This window comes from Passer domesticus, unplaced genomic scaffold (genome assembly GCF_036417665.1).
Source record: "Passer domesticus isolate bPasDom1 unplaced genomic scaffold, bPasDom1.hap1 HAP1_SCAFFOLD_170, whole genome shotgun sequence".
Lineage (NCBI taxonomy): Eukaryota > Metazoa > Chordata > Aves > Passeriformes > Passeridae > Passer > Passer domesticus.
In genome coordinates this window covers 2305-19657 of record NW_026989953.1, presented here as the reverse complement: position 1 = coordinate 19657, position 17353 = coordinate 2305, and the positions used below count along the sequence as shown (strand labels likewise).

Below are 17353 nucleotides of genomic sequence, written 5' to 3'. Positions count from 1 at the left end.
CAGAGAGGTGGAAAAGGCGGAGCCAATTGAATGCTGAGAAGCGCCGGAAGTGGAGGGACGTGAAGAGGGGAATTGTACGGAGAAACGCAGAGTGGCCCCTGAGGCTGAGCTACCGGCTCCTACAGGGCGGCCATAGCGGAGATGAACATGGCGGCGTCGCTTGGCAACAGCTTTGATTGACAGCTCCAGAAACCAATCAGCGAGGATATCTCGGAGAGGTTGAGTGGTCGGACCAATGGAATGACGAGCTCTGCCGGAAAGGGAGGGACCGGCGGAGTGTGTACGGAAAGAAGCGAAAGCGCCGCGGAGCCACCGGGACCGGACCGGGATCATCGGGATCGGAATTACCGGGATTACCGGGATTATCGGGATTACCGGGATCGAGCAGGGGGCCCAGAGCCCTCCAGGCTCCGCCGGGGATGTTCCACGGCATCGCGGGCCCGGCCGGCATGGGCGGTGAGAGCGGGGAGCGATCCCGGAATTCCCGGGATGGGATCGCCGGGATGATCGCGGAATTCCCGGGATGGGATCGCCGGGATGATCCCGGAATTCCCGGGATGGCATTCCCGGTTTTCCCTCCTTTTAACCCTTTCCTTCCTCCCACGGCAGCGCCCGGGAATAAACCGGAGCTTTATGAGGTGAGTGCGGCTCGGGAATGTCCGGAAACGGTCGGGAATGGCCGGAGATGCTCGGGAAATGTCCGGGATTGTCCGGAAATGTCCGAAGATGGTCGGAGATATGCGGGGATTGACGGAAATGTCCGGAAATTATCGGAAATGTCCGAGGATGTTCGGAAACGGCCGGGAATGAGCCCTGGACCTTTGGGAGTTTCGGGAATTTTGGGAATTTCGGGAATTTTTGGGAATTTTCCGTCTCCTCTCCCCGCAGGAGGTGAAGCTCTACAAGAACGCCCGGGAACGGGAGAAGTGAGTGAGGGAATGGCGGGAATTTGGGGAATTTTTGGGATCAATCCCTGTTTGTCCCAGTTCATCCCAGTCCCTCCCAGTCCCATTCCTGTTAATCCCAGTTTATCCCAGTATATGCCAGTCCCTCCCAGTGTCCCATGATCCCCTCCCAGCCCATCCCAGTATAACCCAGTCTATCCCAGTATGACATTATCCTATCCCAGTCCATCCCAGTGGCTCCCAATCCTCTCCCAGTCCCATCCCAGTCCCTCCCAGTCCATCCCAATCCCCTCCCAGTCCTTCCCAGTCCATCCCAGTCCCTCCCAATCCCATCCCAGTCCATCCCAGTGGCTCCCAATCCTCTCCCAGTCCCATCCCAGTTCCTCCCAATCCATCCCAGTGGCTCCCAATCCTCTCCCAGTCCCATCCCAGTCACTCCCAGTCCCTCCCAGTTCCTCCCAGTCCATCCCAGTGGCTCCCAATCCTCTCCCAGTCCCATCCCAGTCCGTCCCAGTCCCTCCCAGTTCACCCAGTCCATCCCCAGGTACAACAACATGGCCGAGCTGTTCCTGTTCATCCTAGTCCCTCCCAGTCCATCCCAGTCCCTCCCAGTCCATCCCAGTCCCTCCCAGTCCCTCCCAGTGGCTCCCAGTGCCTCCCAGTCCCATCCCAGTCATTCCCAGTCCATCCCAGTCCCTCCCAGTCCATCCCAGTCCCTCCCAGTCCCTCCCAGTGGCTCCCAGTGCCTCCCAGTCCCATCCCAGTCATTCCCAGTCCATCCCAGTCCCTCCCAGTCCATCCCAGTCCCTCCCAGTCCCTCCCAGTGCCTCCCAGTTCCATCCCAGTCATTCCCAGTCCATCCCAGTCCCTCCCAGTCCATCCCAGTGGCTCCCAATCCCATCCCAGTCCGTCCCAGTCCGTCCCAGTCCCTCCCAATCCCCTCCCAATCCCCTCCCAGTCCCTCCCAGTGGCTCCCAGTGCCTCCCAGTTCACGCGTTGTCCCTCCCCAGGTACGACAACATGGCGGAGCTGTTTGCGGTGGTGAAGACGCTGCAGGCGCTGGAGAAGGCGTACATCAAGGACTGCGTCACCCCCAGCGAGTGAGTGCGCCCCGAACGCTCCCGAAAATTCCCAAAAAACCCCGGGGACCCTGAGAGCCGGGAACCCCGAAAAACCCCGGCCACCCCGAGACCCCAAAGAGCCGGGAACCCCAAAAAACCCCGAGACCCCGGAGAGCCGGGAACCCCAAACAAACCCCGAGACCCCAAAGAGCCGGGAACCCCAAACAAACCCCGGCCACCCCGAGACCCCGGAGAGCCGGGAACCCCAAACAACCCCGGCCACCCCGAGACCCCAAAGAGCCAGGAACCCCAAAAAACCCTGGGACCCTGGAGAGCCGGGAACCCCAAACAAACCCCGGGAACCCGGAGAGCCGGGAACCCCAAAAAACCCCGGCCACCCCGAGACCCCAAAGAGCCGGGAACCCCAAAAAAACCCCGAGACCCCAAAGAGCCGGGAACCCCAAACAAACCCCGGCCACCCCGGAGAGCCGGGAACCCCAAAATACCCCGGGACCCCGGAGAGCCGGGAACCCCAAAAAACCCCGGAGAGCCGGGAACCCCAAACAAACCCCGGCCACCGCGAGACCCCAAAGAGCCGGGAACCCCAAAAAAACCCCGAGACCCCAAAGAGCCGGGAACCCCAAACAAACCCCGGCCACCCCGAGACCCCAAAGAGCCGGGAACCCCAAAAAAACCCCGAGACCCCAAAGAGCCGGGAACCCCAAACAAACCCCGGCCACCGCGAGACCCCAAAGAGCCGGGAACCCCAAACAAACCCCGAGACCCCGGAGAGCCGGGAACCCCAAAAAACCCCGGGAGGATCCGGGGAATTGCGGGAATTGCGGGACCGCGCAGGTACACGGCGGCGTGCTCGCGGCTGCTGGTGCAGTTCAAGGCGGCGCTGAAGCAGGTGCAGGGCGGCGACATCGGCAGCATCGACGACTTCTGCCGCAAATTCCGGGTGGGAATCCCCGAATTTCGGGAATTTGGGGAATTTTGGTTGAAATTTGGGCGAAATTTGGGTGAAATTTGGGCAAAATCTGAGATTTTCTTGAGAGAAATTGAGAAAGGGAATGGAAAAATTTGGGACTTTGGGGATGGAATTTTGGGTGGAATTTTGGGAATTTGGGATTATGAAATTTGGGAATTTGGGATTCTGGGGTTGGGAATTTGGGAAATTCTGGGTGGAGTTGTGAGGGATTTGGGGTGAAATTTGGGTGAAATTTGGGCGAAATCTGGGATTTTCTTGAGAGAAATTGAGAAGCGAAAAGGAAGAATTTGTGGATTTGGGGATGGAATTTTGGGTGGAATTTTGGGAATTTGGGATTCTGGGATTATGAAATTTGGGAATTTGGGATTCTGGGGTTGGGAATTTGGGGAATTCTGGGTGGAGTTTTGAGGGATTTTGGGTGAAATTTGGGTGAAATCTGGGATTTTCTTGAGAGAAATTGAGAAGCGAAAAGGAAGAATTTGTGGATTTGGGGATGGAATTTTGGGTGGAATTTTGGGAATTTGGGATTCTGGGATTATGAAATTTGGGAATTTGGGCTTCTGGGGTTGGGGATTTTGGGAATTTGGGATTCTGGGTTTGGGAATTTGGGAATTTTGGCCGCGGCTGCTGGTGCAGTTCAAGGCGGCGCTGGAGCCGGTGCAGGGCGGCGACATCGGCAACAGCGACGACTTCTGCCGCAAATTCCGGGTGGGAATCCCGGAATTTTGGGAATTTCGGGAAATTTGGGAATTTATGGGGGATTTTGGGGAGGTTTTGGGTGAAATCTGGGCGAAATTTGGGTGAAATTTGGGCGAAATCTGGGATTTTCTCGAGAGAAATTGAGAAGCGGAATGGAAAAATTTGGAGATTTGGGGATGGAATTTTGGGTGGAATTTTGGGATTTGGGGATTATGAAATTTGGGAATTTGGGATTCTGGGATTGGGAATTTGGGGAATTCTGGGTGGAGTTGTGAGGGATTTTGGGTGAAATTTGGGTGAAATTTGGGCGAAATTTGGGTAAAATTTGGGTGAAATCTGGGATTTTCTTGAGAGAAATTGAGAAGCGAAAAGGAAAAATTTGTGGATTTGGGGATGGAATTTTGGGTGGAATTTTGGGAATTTGAGAATTTGGGATTATGAAATTTGGGAATTCGGGGAATTTGGGCTTCTGGGGTTGGGGATTTTGGGAATTTGGGATTCTGGGGTCGGGAATTTTTGGGGGATTTTGGCCGCGGCTGCTGGTGCAGTTCAAGGCGGCGCTGGAGCCGGTGCAGGGCGGCGACATCGGCAACAGCGACGACTTCTGCCGCAAATTCCGGGTGGGAATCCCCGAATTTCGGGAACTTTGGGAATTGTGGGGAGAGTTGTGAGGGAATTTGGGTGAAATTTTGGTGAAATTTTGGCGAAATTTGGGCGAAATCTGGGATTTTCTTGAGAGAAATTGAGAAGCGAAAAGGAAAAATTTGGGACTTTGGGGATGGAATTTTGGGTGGAATTTTGGGAATTTGGGATTCTGGAATTTGGGAATTTGGGATTCTGGGGTTGGGAATTTGGGGAATTCTGGGTGGAGTTGTGAGGGATTTGGGGTGAAATTTGGGTGAAATTTGGGCGAAATCTGGGATTTTCTCGAGAGAAATTGAGAAGCGAAAAGGAAAAATTTGGGACTTTGAGGATGGAATTTTGGGTGGAATTTTGGGATTATGAAATTTGGGAATTTGGGATTCTGGGATTGGGAATTTGGGGAATTCTGGGTGGAGTTGTGAGGGATTTTGGGTGAAATTTGGGTGAAATCTGGGATTTTCTTGAGAGAAATTGAGAAGCGAAAAGGAAGAATTTGGAGATTTGGGGATGGAATTTTGGGTGGAATTTTGGGAATTTGCGATTCTGGGATTATGAAATTTGGGAATTTGGGATTCTGGGATTGGGAATTTGGGAAATTCTGGGTGGAGTTGTGAGGGATTTTGGGTGAAATTTGGGTGAAATCTGGGATTTTCTTGAGAGGAATTGAGAAGCGGAATGGAAAAATTTGGGACTTTGGGGATGGAAATTTGGGTGGAGTTTTGGGAATTTGGGATTATGAAATTTGGGAATTTGGGATTCTGGGGTTGGGAATTTGGGGAATTCTGGGTGGAGTTTTGAGGGATTTGGGGTGAAATTTGGGTGAAATTTGGGCGAAATCTGGGATTTTCTTGAGAGAAATTGAGAAGCGAAAAGGAAGAATTTGTGGATTTGGGGATGGAATTTTGGGTGGAATTTTGGGAATTTGGGATTCTGGGATTATGAAATTTGGGAATTTGGGATTCTGGGATTGGGAATTTGGGAAATTCTGGGTGGAGTTGTGAGGGATTTTGGGTGAAATTTGGGTGAAATCTGGGATTTTCTTGAGAGAAATTGAGAAGCGAAAAGGAAGAATTTGTGGATTTGGGGATGGAATTTTGGGTGGAATTTTGGGAATTTGGGATTCTGGGATTGGGAATTTGGGGAATTCTGGGTGGAGTTTTGAGGGATTTTGGGTGAAATTTGGGCGAAATTTGGGCGAAATCTGGGAATTTCTTGAGAGAAATTGAGAAGCAGAATGGAAAAATTTGGGACTTTGGGGATGGAATTTTGGGTGGAATTTTGGGAATTTGGGATTATGAAATTTGGGAATTTGGGATTCTGGGGTTGGGAATTTGGGGAATTCTGGGTGGAGTTTTGAGGGATTTGGGGTGAAATTTGGGTGAAATTTGGGTGAAATCTGGGATTTTCTTGAGAGAAGTTGAGAAGCGAAAAGGAAAAATTTGAGACTTTGGGGATGGAATTTTGGGTGGAATTTTGGGAATTTGGGATTTTGGGATTATGAAATTTGGGAATTTGGGATTCTGAGGCTGGGAATTTGGGAATTTGGGATTCTGGGGTTGGGGATTTGGGGGATTTTGGGCAGAATTCTGAGATTTTGGGGGTGAGTTTTTGGGATTTTTGTGACGATTTTAGGACCCCAATCGAGGAGTGAAATAGAAAAATTTGGGAATGAAATTCAGGAATTTTGGGAATTTGGGAATCAGGGATGAGGAATTTTGGGAATTTGGGATTCTGGGATTGGGAATTTGGGGGATTTTGGGCAAAATTCAGAGATTTTGGGGTGACTTTTTTGGGATTTTTGTGATAATTTTAGGACCAAAAATGGGGAGTGAAATAGAAAAATTTGGGAATGAAATTCAGGAATTTTGGGAATTTGGGAATTTGGGATTCTGTGATTCGGAATTTGGGGGATTTTGGGCAAAATTGGGTGAAATTCTGGGATTTTTATGGTTCTGTTTTATTTTTGTGATAATTTTTGACTGAAATTCAGCAGTGGAAGGGAAAATTTGGGAATTTTGGGAATTAAATTTGGGGATATTTTTGGCAATTTGGGAATTTTTGGGAATTGCAGCTGAGTTGGGCCCTGGCCATGGATGGAATTGGGAATTTTGGGGCAAAATTGGGAATTTTTTTGGATTTTTTTGGGAAATTTTATGGGAATTTCTGGGAATTTTGGGACCGAAATTGGGAATTTTGGGATTGGGAATTTGGGGGTGAAATTGGGAATTTTTGGGAAATTTTTGGGAATTTTCTGGGAATTTTGGGATTAGGAATTTGGGGGCAAAATTGGGAATTTTTTTTGGATTTTTTGGGGAAATTTTATGGGAATTTCTGGGAATTTTGGGACTGAAATTGGGAATTTTGGGATTGGGAATTTGGGGGTGAAATTGGGAATTTTTGGGGGATTTTTTGGGAATTTTCTGGGAATTTTGGGACTAAAATTGGGAATTTTGGGATTGGGAATTTGGGGGTGAAATTGGGAATTTTTGGGGGAATTTTTTTTGGAATTTTTTGGGGATTATTTTTGGAATTTCTCCAAATTTTGGGTATTTTTTTCATTTTTGGGGGGATTTCTGCAGGAATTTCTGGGAATTTCAGCTCTGAAATTGAGGAGGGGATTGGGAAACTCGGGAAATTTGTCAATTTTTTGGGAATTGCAGCTGAGTTGGGCCCTGGCCATGGATGGAATTGGGAAATTTGGGGCAAAATTGGGAATTTTTTTGGATTTTTTGGGGAAATTTTATGGGAATTTCTGGGAATTTTGGGACCGAAATTTGGAATTTTGGGATTGGGAATTTGGGGGTGAAATTGGGAATTTTTGGGGGATTTTTTGGGAATTTTTGTGGGAATTTCTGGGAATTTTGGGACCGAAATTGGGAATTTTGGGATGGGGAATTTGGGGGTGAAATTGGGAATTTTTGGGAATTTTTTTTAATTTTTTTGGGGATTATTTTTGGAATTTCTCCAAATTTTGGGTGTTTTTTCATTTTTGGGGGATTTTTGCAGGAATTTCTGGGAATTTCAGCTCTGAAACTGAGGAGGGGATTGGGAAATTTGGGAAATTCGAGAATTTTTGGGAATTTGGGGATTTTTTGGGCCTTGCAGCTGGATTGCCCCCTGGCCATGGAGCGGATCCGCGAGGATCGCCCGATCACCATCAAGGACGACAAAGGGAACCTGAACCGCTGCATCGCCGACATCGTCTCCGTACGCCCCAAAAAATGGGAAATTTATGGGAATTTTGGGAATTCTGGGGGAGTTTGGGGTTCGGGAAATGTTTGGGATTTTTTCCAGATTTTTTCCGATTTTTTTGTGGATTTTTTAGGACATTTTTTGGGATTTTTTTGGATTATTTTTTGATTTTTTGTGATTAATTTTAGATTATTCTTGTGAATATTTTGGGATTTTTTGGTGTGATTGCTTTTGGGATTTTTTTTGGTCATTATTTTTGGGATTTTTTCAGATATTTTTTTGATTTTTGAGGGAGTTTTGGAAGGATTTTTTGAGGATTTTTTGGGGATTATTTTGGATTTTTTGAGATTTTTTTTTATTATTTTGGATTTTTGGGGGATTTTTTCAGGGGTATTTTTTGAAAATTTTTGGGAGGATTTTTAGGAATTTTTTAGGAATTTTTTAGGAATTTTCTGGGGATTTTTGGGAACCTGAACCGCTGCATCGCCGACATCGTCTCCGTACGCCCCCAAAATGGGAAATTTGGGGGAATTTTGGGAATTCTGGGGGAGTTTGGGGTTCGGGAAATGTTTGGGATTTTTTCCAGATTTTTTCCGAATTTTTTGTGGATTTTTTAGGACATTTTTTGGGATTTTTTTGGATTATTTTTTGATTTTTTGTGATTAATTTTAGATTATTCTTGTGAATATTTTGGGATTTTTTGGTGTGATTTTTTTGGGGATTTTTGGTCAATATTTTTGTGAATTTTTGAGAATTTTTGAGGGATTTTTGAGGGATTTTTTGAGGATTTTTAGGAATTTTTTAGGAATTTTCTGGGGATTTTTGGGAACCTGAACCGCTGCATCGCCGACATCGTCTCCGTACGCCCCAAAAATGGGAAATTTGGGGGAATTTGGGGAATTCTGGGGGAGTTTGGGGTTCGGGAAATGTTTGGGATTTTTTCCAGATTTTTTCCGATTTTTTTGTGGATTTTTAGGACATTTTTTGTGGTTTTTTGTGATTAATTTTTGATTTTTTGCGATTAATTTTGGAATTTTTTTGTAAATATTTTGTGGTTTTTTGTGTGTGATTTTTTTGGGATTTTTGGTCAATATTTTGGGGAATTTTTGAGGGATTTCTGAGGGATTTTTTGAGGATTTTTAGGAATTTTTTAGGAATTTTCTGGGGATTTTTGGGAACCTGAAGCGCTGCATCGCCGACATCGTCTCCGTACGCCCCAAAATCCGAATTTTGGGGGAATTTTGGGAATTCTGGGGGGGTTTGGGAATGGTTGGGGCGCTGGGAATTTTGGGGGATTTTTTTTCAGATTTTTTCCAAATTTTTTGTGAATTTTTTCTGATTTATTTTTTATTTTTTGTGATAACTTTTTGATTTTTTGCGATTAATTGTGGAATTTCTTGTGAATATTTTGTGGGGTTTTTTTGAAAGTTTTTGTGATTTTTGGGGTATTTTTTGAGATTTTTGGGGGGATTTTTGAAGTCTTTTTCAGGATTTTTTGAGTTTTTTTGGGATTTTTAGGGAGTTTTTAAAATTTATTTTTGAATTTTTGGGGATTTTTTTAGTTTTTTTATTTTTGGAGGATTTTTTAGGAATTTTTTTTGTAACTATTTTGAATTTTTTTGGGATTTTGGCGACTTTTTTGGGAGAATTTTTGGGGATTTTATGTGATTTTTTGAGATTTTTAAAAACTATTTTTGAGGGTTTTGCAGTGGGTTTTTTGGTGGTTTTTTGTGAAATTTTTCAGAATTTTTTGAGATTTTCTGGGGATTTTTGGGAACCTGAACCGCTGCATCGCCGACATCGTCTCCGTACGCCCCAAAAATCAGAATTTTGGGGAATTTTGGGGGAATTTGGGGAATTCTGGGAGTGCTTGGGGTTCGGGAAATGTTTGGGATTTTTTCCAGATTTTTAGGAATTTTTTTCAGATTTTTTAGGACATTTTTTATGATTTTTTTGGATTATTTTGTGATATTTTGCGATTAATTTTGGAATTTTTTTGTAAATATTTTGTGATTTTTTGTGTGTGATTTTTTTTGGGATTTTTGGTCAATATTTTTGGGGATTTTTGAGATTTTTTAGAATTTTTTGAGGGATTTTTGGGGAGGATTTTTAGCAATTTTTTAGAGGATCTCTTTGGGAACCTGAACCGCTGCATCGCCGACATCGTCTCCGTACGCCCCAAAAATCAGAATTTTGGGGAATTTTGGGGGAATTTGGGGAATTCTGGCAGTGTTTGGAGTTCTGGAAATGTTTGGGATTTTTTTCAGATTTTTTCCAAATTTTTTGTGGATTTTTTAGGACATTTTTTAGGCTTTTTTTGGATTATTTTTTGATTTTTTGCAATTAATTTTGGAATTTTTTTTGTAAATATTTTGGGATTTTTTGGTGTGATTGCTTTGGGGATTTTTTGGGGGATTTTTGATAATTTTTTTGATTTATTGAGGGATTTTTTTGGTGATTTTTAGGAATTTTTTAGGAATTTTCTGGGCATTTTTTGAACCTGAACCGCTGCATCGCCGACATCGTCTTCATACGCCCCAAAAATCCGAATTTTGGGGGGATTTGGGGGGAATTTGGGGGTTTGGGAATGGTTGGGGGTTCTGGAAATTTGGGGATTTTTGAGGATTTTTTTCCGAATTTTTTAGGACATTTTTGGGATTTTTTTTGTGATTAATTTTTGATTTTTTGCGATTAATTTTGGAATTTTTTGTAAATATTTTGTGATTTTTTTGGTGTGATTTTTTTGGGGATTTTTGGTCAATATTTTTGGGAATTTTTGAGAATTATTTTGGATTTTTTCAGGAATTTTTGGGGGGATTTTTTGAGGATTTTCTTGGGATTATTTTGTATTTTTTTGGGATTTTCAGGGGGATTTTTTGAGAATTTTTTGATAATTTTTTAAGGATTTTTGGAGAAGTTTTGGGAGGATTTTTAGGAAGTTTTTAGGAATTTTCTGGGGATTTTTGGGAACCTGAACCGCTGCATCGCCGACATCATCTCCGTACGCCCCAAAAAATGGGAATTTTAGGGAAATTTTGGGGCAATTTTGGGGGAATTGTGGGGTTTTGAGAATGGTTGGGGGTTTGGGAATTTTGGGGATTTTTTTCAGATTTTTTCCGAATTTTTTGTGGTTTTTTAGGACATTTTTGGGGATTTTTTGTGATTATTTTTTGATTTTTTTGTGATTAATTTTGGATTTTTTGGTGCATATTTTGTGATATTTTTGGTGTGATTATTTTTTGGATTTTTTTGGTCAATATTTGTGGGAATTTTGGAGGCTTTTTTTTTTTATTTTTTCAGGGATTTTTCGGGGATTTTTTGAGGATTTTTTTGGATTATTTTGGATTTTTTGAGGATTTTTTGGGGATTTTTTGAGGATTTTTTTGGGGATTTTTTTGGATTATTTTGGATTTTTTGAGGGATTTTTTGGGGATTTTTTGAGGATTTTTTTGGGGATTATTTTTAGGAATTTTTAGGGGATTTTCTGGGGATTTTTGGGAACCTGAATCGCTGCATTGACGACATCGTCTCCGTACGACCCAAAATCCGAATTTTGGGGGGAATTTGGGGAATTTTGGGGGTTTGGGAATTCTTGGGGGTCTGGGATTTATGAGGATTTTTTTCAGATTTTTTCCGAATTTTTTGTGATTTTTTAAAATTTATTTTTGTATTTTTCATGATTTTTTTTTTATTTTTTTGAGATTAATTTTGAATTTTTTTGGTGAATATTTTGTGATTTTTTTAAAAATTTTTAAAAAGTTTTTGGGGGATTTTTTGAGGTTTTTTGGGATTTTTGAAGTCTTTTTTGGGATTTTTTTGAGAATTTTTGAGGATTTTTTTGGGGGATTTTGGCGTCTTTTTGGGAGAATTTTTGGGGATTTTCTGTGATTGTTTTAGAGATTTTTTAAAATTATTTTTGAGGGTTTTGTGGTGGATTTTTTGGTGGCTTTTTTGTGAATTTTTTTGAGGATTTTTAAAATTATTTTGGATTTTTGGAGGATTTTTTGGGGGGGATTTTCAGGATTTTTTTTCTGATTTTTGGGGGGATTTTTTGAGATTTTTGGGGATTTTTTTGAATTTTTTTGTGAATATTTTGTGACTCTTCATGAGGTTTTTTTATGATTTTTTTAAACTCGTTTCCATGCACTGGGGGGAAAATGGGAATTTTTTGGGAATTCCGAGAATGTCTGGAGAATTTGAGAATTTTTGGGGATTTTTTCGGAGATTTTAAAGATTTTTAAAAGAAATTTTTGTGATTTTTTTGAAATATTTTGGTTTATTTTTATTTTTTGATAAAGTTTGGTTTTGGTTTTTTTGGGGAATTTCTTGGGGATTTTTTTTGTTGATTTTTTTGGGATTTTTTGTGAATTTTTTTTCATTTTTGGAGATTTTTAGGCAGAATTTTTAAGGAATTTTTTTGGCTTTTCAGTGGGGGATTTTTTTATTTTTGGGGGATTATTTTTTTTATTTTTGGGGGGATTTTGGGGGATTTGGGCTGGGGCTGATCCCAAATTTCTGTTGGAATTTTGGCAGCTTTTCATCACGGTCATGGACAAACTGCGCCTGGAGATCCGCGCCATGGACGAGGTGAGAACTCCAAAAATCCCCCAAAAAATCCCCAAAAATTCCCCAAAAAATCCCAATTCCATTCCCAAAAAAATCCCAAAAATTCCTTTAAAAATTCCTTTAAAATCCCTAAAATTTCCAAAAAAATCCCCCTAAATACCCTCAAAAATGCCCCAAAAATTTAAAAAAATCCTTAAATTAAAATAAATCCCTAAAATTAAAAAAACAAATCCAAAAATTCTTTAAAAATTCCAAAATTATCAAAAAGTTCCAAAAACATCCCCAAAAATTCATTAATAATCCTAAAAAAATTCTTTAAAAAATTTCCAAAAGTTCTTCCCCAAAGATCTCAAAAAAGTAAAAAAAAAATCTCTGAAGTTCCTCCAAAATCCCCCCAAAATTATTTTAAAAATCCCCCAAAAACCCCGCCCAAAATTTCTCAAAAAAAGGCCAAAAATTCCCCCAAATCCCTCCAAAATTCCCTCAATTTCATTTCCAAAAATTCCTTAAAATTCCACCAAAAAATCCCCCAAAATTAAGAAAAAATTCACAAAAAATTCACCAAAATTAAGAAAAAAATCCCCAAAATTTCCCTAAAAAACTCCAATATTCCCCCACAGATCCATAAAAATCCCTCAAAAATTCCACAAAATCTTCCTTAAAAATGTCCTAAAATTCTCTGAAATCACCCCAAAAATAAAAAATAAAAAAACCCCAAAAATAAATCTCAAACATCCCCCCAAAACTTTCTTTTAAAATTCTGAAAAGTTCTGCATAAATTCCCAAAATTTTCCAAAAATCTCAACAAAGATTCCCCAAAATTCCCAAAAAATTCTTAAAAATCCCCCCAAATCTTCCTAAAAATCCCCCAAATAATCGCAAAAATTCCCAAAAAATCACTCAAAATTCTCCAAAAATTCACCAAAATTTCCCTAAAAAACCCCAAAATTACCCCAAAAAATTCCTAAAAAAATCCCAAAAAATCCCCCAAATTTCTCCAATTTCATTCCCTAAAATTCCCCCAAAAGTCCCTAAAAATTCCCAAAAATAAAAAAATCCCCCCAGAATGCCCTAGAATTCCCTAAAAAACCCAAAAATTCATTTAAAAAATCCCTCAAAATTTCCAAAATTCCTGAAAATTGTGCCAAAAATTTCTGAAAATTCTGCCAAAAATTCCCAAAACATTCTCCAAAATTTTTCCAAAATTTTCCTAAAAACCCCCAAAAAAAACCCTCAAAAATCCCCCAAATTTCTCCTATTTCATTCCCAAAAATCCCCAAAATATTCCCCCCAAAGAATCCCCAAAAATTCTTCAAAAATTCCCCCAAATTCTCAAAAAATCCCCAAAAATTCCCCAATTCCTACCCAAAAAATCCCCAAAAATTTTCCTTAAAACGCTCCAAATTCTCAAAAATCCCAAAAAATCCCAAAAAATGCCTAAAAATTCCCAAAAATTCCCCAAAATCTGCTCAAAATCTTGCTTAAAACCCCCCAAAATTAAAAAAAATCTCCCTGAAAACCCCAAAAAATTCCCTGAAAACCTCAAAAATTCCCTAAAATCCCCCCAAATTTCTCCAAAAATTTCCCCAAATTCCCAAAAATCCCCAAAATTCCCCAAAATCTCCCAAATCCCAGATGCAGCCGGAGCTGCGGGCGCTGCTGGAGCCGATGACGCCCATGAGCTCCCTGCCCCTCTGTCCTAAAAATCCCCAAAAAATCCCCCAAATTTCTCCAGTTTCATTCCCCAAAATCCCCAAAATTTCCCTAAAATTCCTCCCAAAGTTTCCCAAAAATTCCCCCAAAATTAAATTCAAAATTTCTCCAAGAAATCCCCAAAAATCCCCTAAAACATCCCAAAAATCCCCCGAAATCTCAAAAGAATTCCCCAAAATTCCCCACAAAAAAATAACAAAAAATTCCCCAAAAATTCCCAAAAAAATTCCCCAAAAATTCCCAAAAATTCTGCAAAAATTCCCAAAAACTCCAAAAACCCCTCAAAATCCCACCAAAAATCCTTAAAAATCCCCCAAAACGCCCCAAAACTGTCCCAGAAATTGCGAAAAAAATTCCCAAAATTCCCCAAAATTCCCCAAAATTCCCCAAAATTCTCCAAATTTCCCAAATTCCCAGATGCAGCCGGAGCTGCGGGCGCTGCTGGAGCCGATGACCCGGATGAGCTCCCTGCCCCTCTGTCCCAAAAATTCCCCAAAATGCCCCAAATTTCTCCAATTTCATTCCCAAAAATCCCCAACATATTTCCTCCAAAAAAAAAATCCCCCAAAACCCCCTAAAAATAAAAAAAAAATCCCAAAAAATTCCCAAAAATCTGCCCAAAATTCTTTAAAAAATCCCAAAAAATTCCCCAATTCCTACTCAAAAATTTAAAAAAAAAATACCTCCAAAAATCTTCCTAAAAACCCCCCAAACCCTCCTGGCAAATTTCCAAAAATCCCCAAAATTCCAAAAAATCTCTAAAAAATCCCCCCAAAATGCCCCAATTCCATTCCCTAAAATCCCCCAAAAATGGCCAAAATTCCCCAAAAATTCCCCACAAAAAAAATCAGAAAAAATTCCCCAAAAAAATCCCAAAATTCTGCAAAAATTCCTAAAAACTTCAAAAAACCCCTTAAAATCCCCCAAAAAATCCTTAAAATTCCCCAAAATGCCCCAAAACTGTCCCAGAAATTGCGAAAAAAATTCCCCAAATTTCCCAAATTCCCCAAAAATTCCCCAAATTGCCCAAAATCTCCCAAAATCCCAGATGCAGCCGAGCTGCGGGCGCTGCTGGAGCCGATGACCCGGATGAGTTCCCTTGCCCCTCTGCCTGTCCCAAAAATCCCCAAAATCCCCCAAATTTCTCCAGTTTCATTCCCCAAAATCTGCCTAAAATTCCCCCAAAATTAAATTCAAAATTTCTCCAAGAAATCCCAAAAAATCCCCTAAACATCCCAAAAATCCCCCGGAATCTCAAAAGAATTCCCCAAAATTCCCCAAAAATTCCCCACAAAAAAATAACAAAAATCCCCCAAAAATTCCCCCAAAATTCCCAAAAAAATTCCCCAAAAATTCCCCAAAATTCTGCAAAAATTCCCAAAAACTCCAAAAAACCCCTCAAAATCCCACCAAAAGTCCTTAAAAATCCCCCAAAATGCCCCAAAAATTGTCCCAGAAATCTCCCAAAAATTTCCCCAAATTCCCCAAAATCCCCAAATTCCCCAAATTTCCCAAAATCCCAGATGCAGCCGGAGCTGCGGGCGCTGCTGGAGCCGATGATGCCCATGAGCTCCCTGCCCCTCTGTCCCAAAAATCCCCCAAAATCTCCAAAAAATCCCCCAAATTTCTCCAATTTCATTCCCCAAAATCCCCCAAAAATTCCCCACAAAAAAAAAATCACAAAAAATTCCCAAAAAATCCCCCCAAAAATTCCGCAAAAATTCCCAAAAACTCCAAAAACCCCTCAAAATCCCACCAAAAATCCTTAAAAATCCCCCAAAACGCCCCAAAACTGTCCCAGAAATTGCGAAAAAAATTCCCCAAATTTCCCAAAAATTCCCCAAATTGCCCAAAATCTCCCAAATCCCAGATGCAGCCGGAGCTGCGGGCGCTGCTGGAGCTGATGATGCCCATGAGCGCCCTGCCCCTCTGTCCCAAAAATTCCCCAAAATGCCCCAAATTTCTCCAGTTTCATTCCCAAAAATCCCCAAAATTTCCCTAAAATTCCTCCCAAAGTTTCCCAAAAATTCCCCCAAAATTAAATTCAAAATTTCTCCAAGAAATCCCCAAAAATCCCCTAAAACATCCCAAAAATCCCCCGAAATCTCAAAAGAATTCCCCAAAATTCCCCAAAAATTCCCCAAAAATTCCCAAAAAAAATTCCCCAAAAATTCCCAAAAATTCTACAAAAATTCTCAAAAACTCCAAAAAAACCCTCAAAATCCCACCAAAAATCCTTAAAAATCCCCCAAAACGCCCCAGAATTGCTCCAGAAATCACAAAAAATTCCCCAAATTACCAAAAATTCTCCAAAATTCCCCAAAATCCCCCAAAATTCCCAAATTCCCAGATGCAGCCGGAGCTGCGGGCGCTGCTGGAGCCGATGACCCGGATGAGCTCCCTGCCCCTCTGTCCCAAAAATCCCCAAAAATGCCCCAAATTTCTCCAATTTCATTCCCAAAAATCCCCAACATATTCCCTCCAAAAAATCCCCCCAAAATCCCCCAAAAACCCCAAAAATTCCCCAAAAATCCCCAAAAATTCTTCAAAAATTCAACCAAAATTCTCAAAAGAATTCCCCAAAATTCCCCAAAAAATCCCCAAAAATCTCCCTAAAAATCCCCCAAAATTCCCAAAAATCCCCAAAAAATCTCAAAATTCCCCCAAAATTCCCAAAAATCTTGCTAACAACACCCCAAAATTCAAAAACAATCCCCAAAAAATCCTGAAAAATCTCCCTGAAATCTCCAAAAAATCCCCTGAAAACCACAAAAATTTCCCCAAAAATTCCCCAAATTCCCCAAAATTCCCCAAATTCCCCAAAATCCCAGATCCAGCCGGACCTGCGGGAGCTGATGGAGACGATGACCCGGATGAGCCCCCTGCCCCCCGACTTCGAGGGGCGCCAGAAAGTCAACCAGTGGTGAGAGGGCCAAAAAATTTGGGGATTTTGGGGAATTTTGGGCAAATTTAGGGAATTTTGGAATTTTTGGGGGAATTTTAGGAAGATTTTTGGGGGATTTTGGGGGTTTTTAGGGAATTTGTGTGGATTTTTAAGGGATTTTATTGAGATTTTTAGATGATTTGATGAGGTTTTTTGGAGATTTTTGAGGGAATTTTGGGGGATTTTTGGGGAAATTTGGAGTTTTTTGGGAAGATTTTTTAGGGGTTTTTAGGGAATTTTTGTGGATTTCTAAGGGATTTTTTAAGGAATTTTTGGGAATATTGGGGGAATATTTTTTTTGATTTTTGGGATGATTTTATGAGATTTTTTTGGAATCTTTGGTAATTTTGGGAAATTTTTTGGGAAATTTTGGGCAATTTGGATTTTTTTGGGGGGATTTTGGGAAGATTTTTGGGGGATTTTGGGGGTTTTAGGGAATTTGTGTGGATTTTTAAGGGATTTTTTTTGAATTTTGGGGAATTTTTTGGATGATTTTATGAGGTTTTTTTTGGAATCTTTGGGAATTTTGGGGGATTTTTGGGGAAATTTTGGATAGTTTGGATTTTTTGGGGGATTTGGGGGGTTTTTAGGGAATTTTTGTGGATTTTTAAGGAGTTTTATTGAGATTTTGAGATGATTT

The 17353-nt window shown here is 41.2% G+C and overlaps 1 protein-coding gene across 1 annotated transcript; it reads left to right on the top strand.

The window, feature by feature from the left end:
• Positions 1-248: 248 nt before the first annotated feature.
• VPS28 (VPS28 subunit of ESCRT-I) lies at positions 249-16754 on the top strand. The gene is made up of 8 exons (XM_064406206.1): positions 249-456; positions 610-638; positions 889-926; positions 1916-2005; positions 2822-2927; positions 7404-7505; positions 12024-12077; positions 16601-16754. Exons 1-8 carry the CDS (start codon positions 420-422, stop codon positions 16694-16696), a joined length of 552 nt encoding a protein of 183 aa, XP_064262276.1. The 5' UTR covers positions 249-419; the 3' UTR covers positions 16697-16754.
• The last annotated feature ends 599 nt before the right edge of the window (positions 16755-17353 follow it).

Bases quoted from the DNA above. Each gene is read 5' to 3' on its own strand.
- VPS28 (XM_064406206.1), top strand. From the start codon at position 420: ATGTTCCACGGCATCGCGGGCCCGGCCGGCATGGGCG. The intron at 639-888 runs GTGAGTGCGGCT...CTCTCCCCGCAG, and splicing joins ATAAACCGGAGCTTTATGAG to GAGGTGAAGCTCTACAAGAA. The intron at 2,928-7,403 runs GTGGGAATCCCC...TGGGCCTTGCAG, and splicing joins ACTTCTGCCGCAAATTCCGG to CTGGATTGCCCCCTGGCCAT.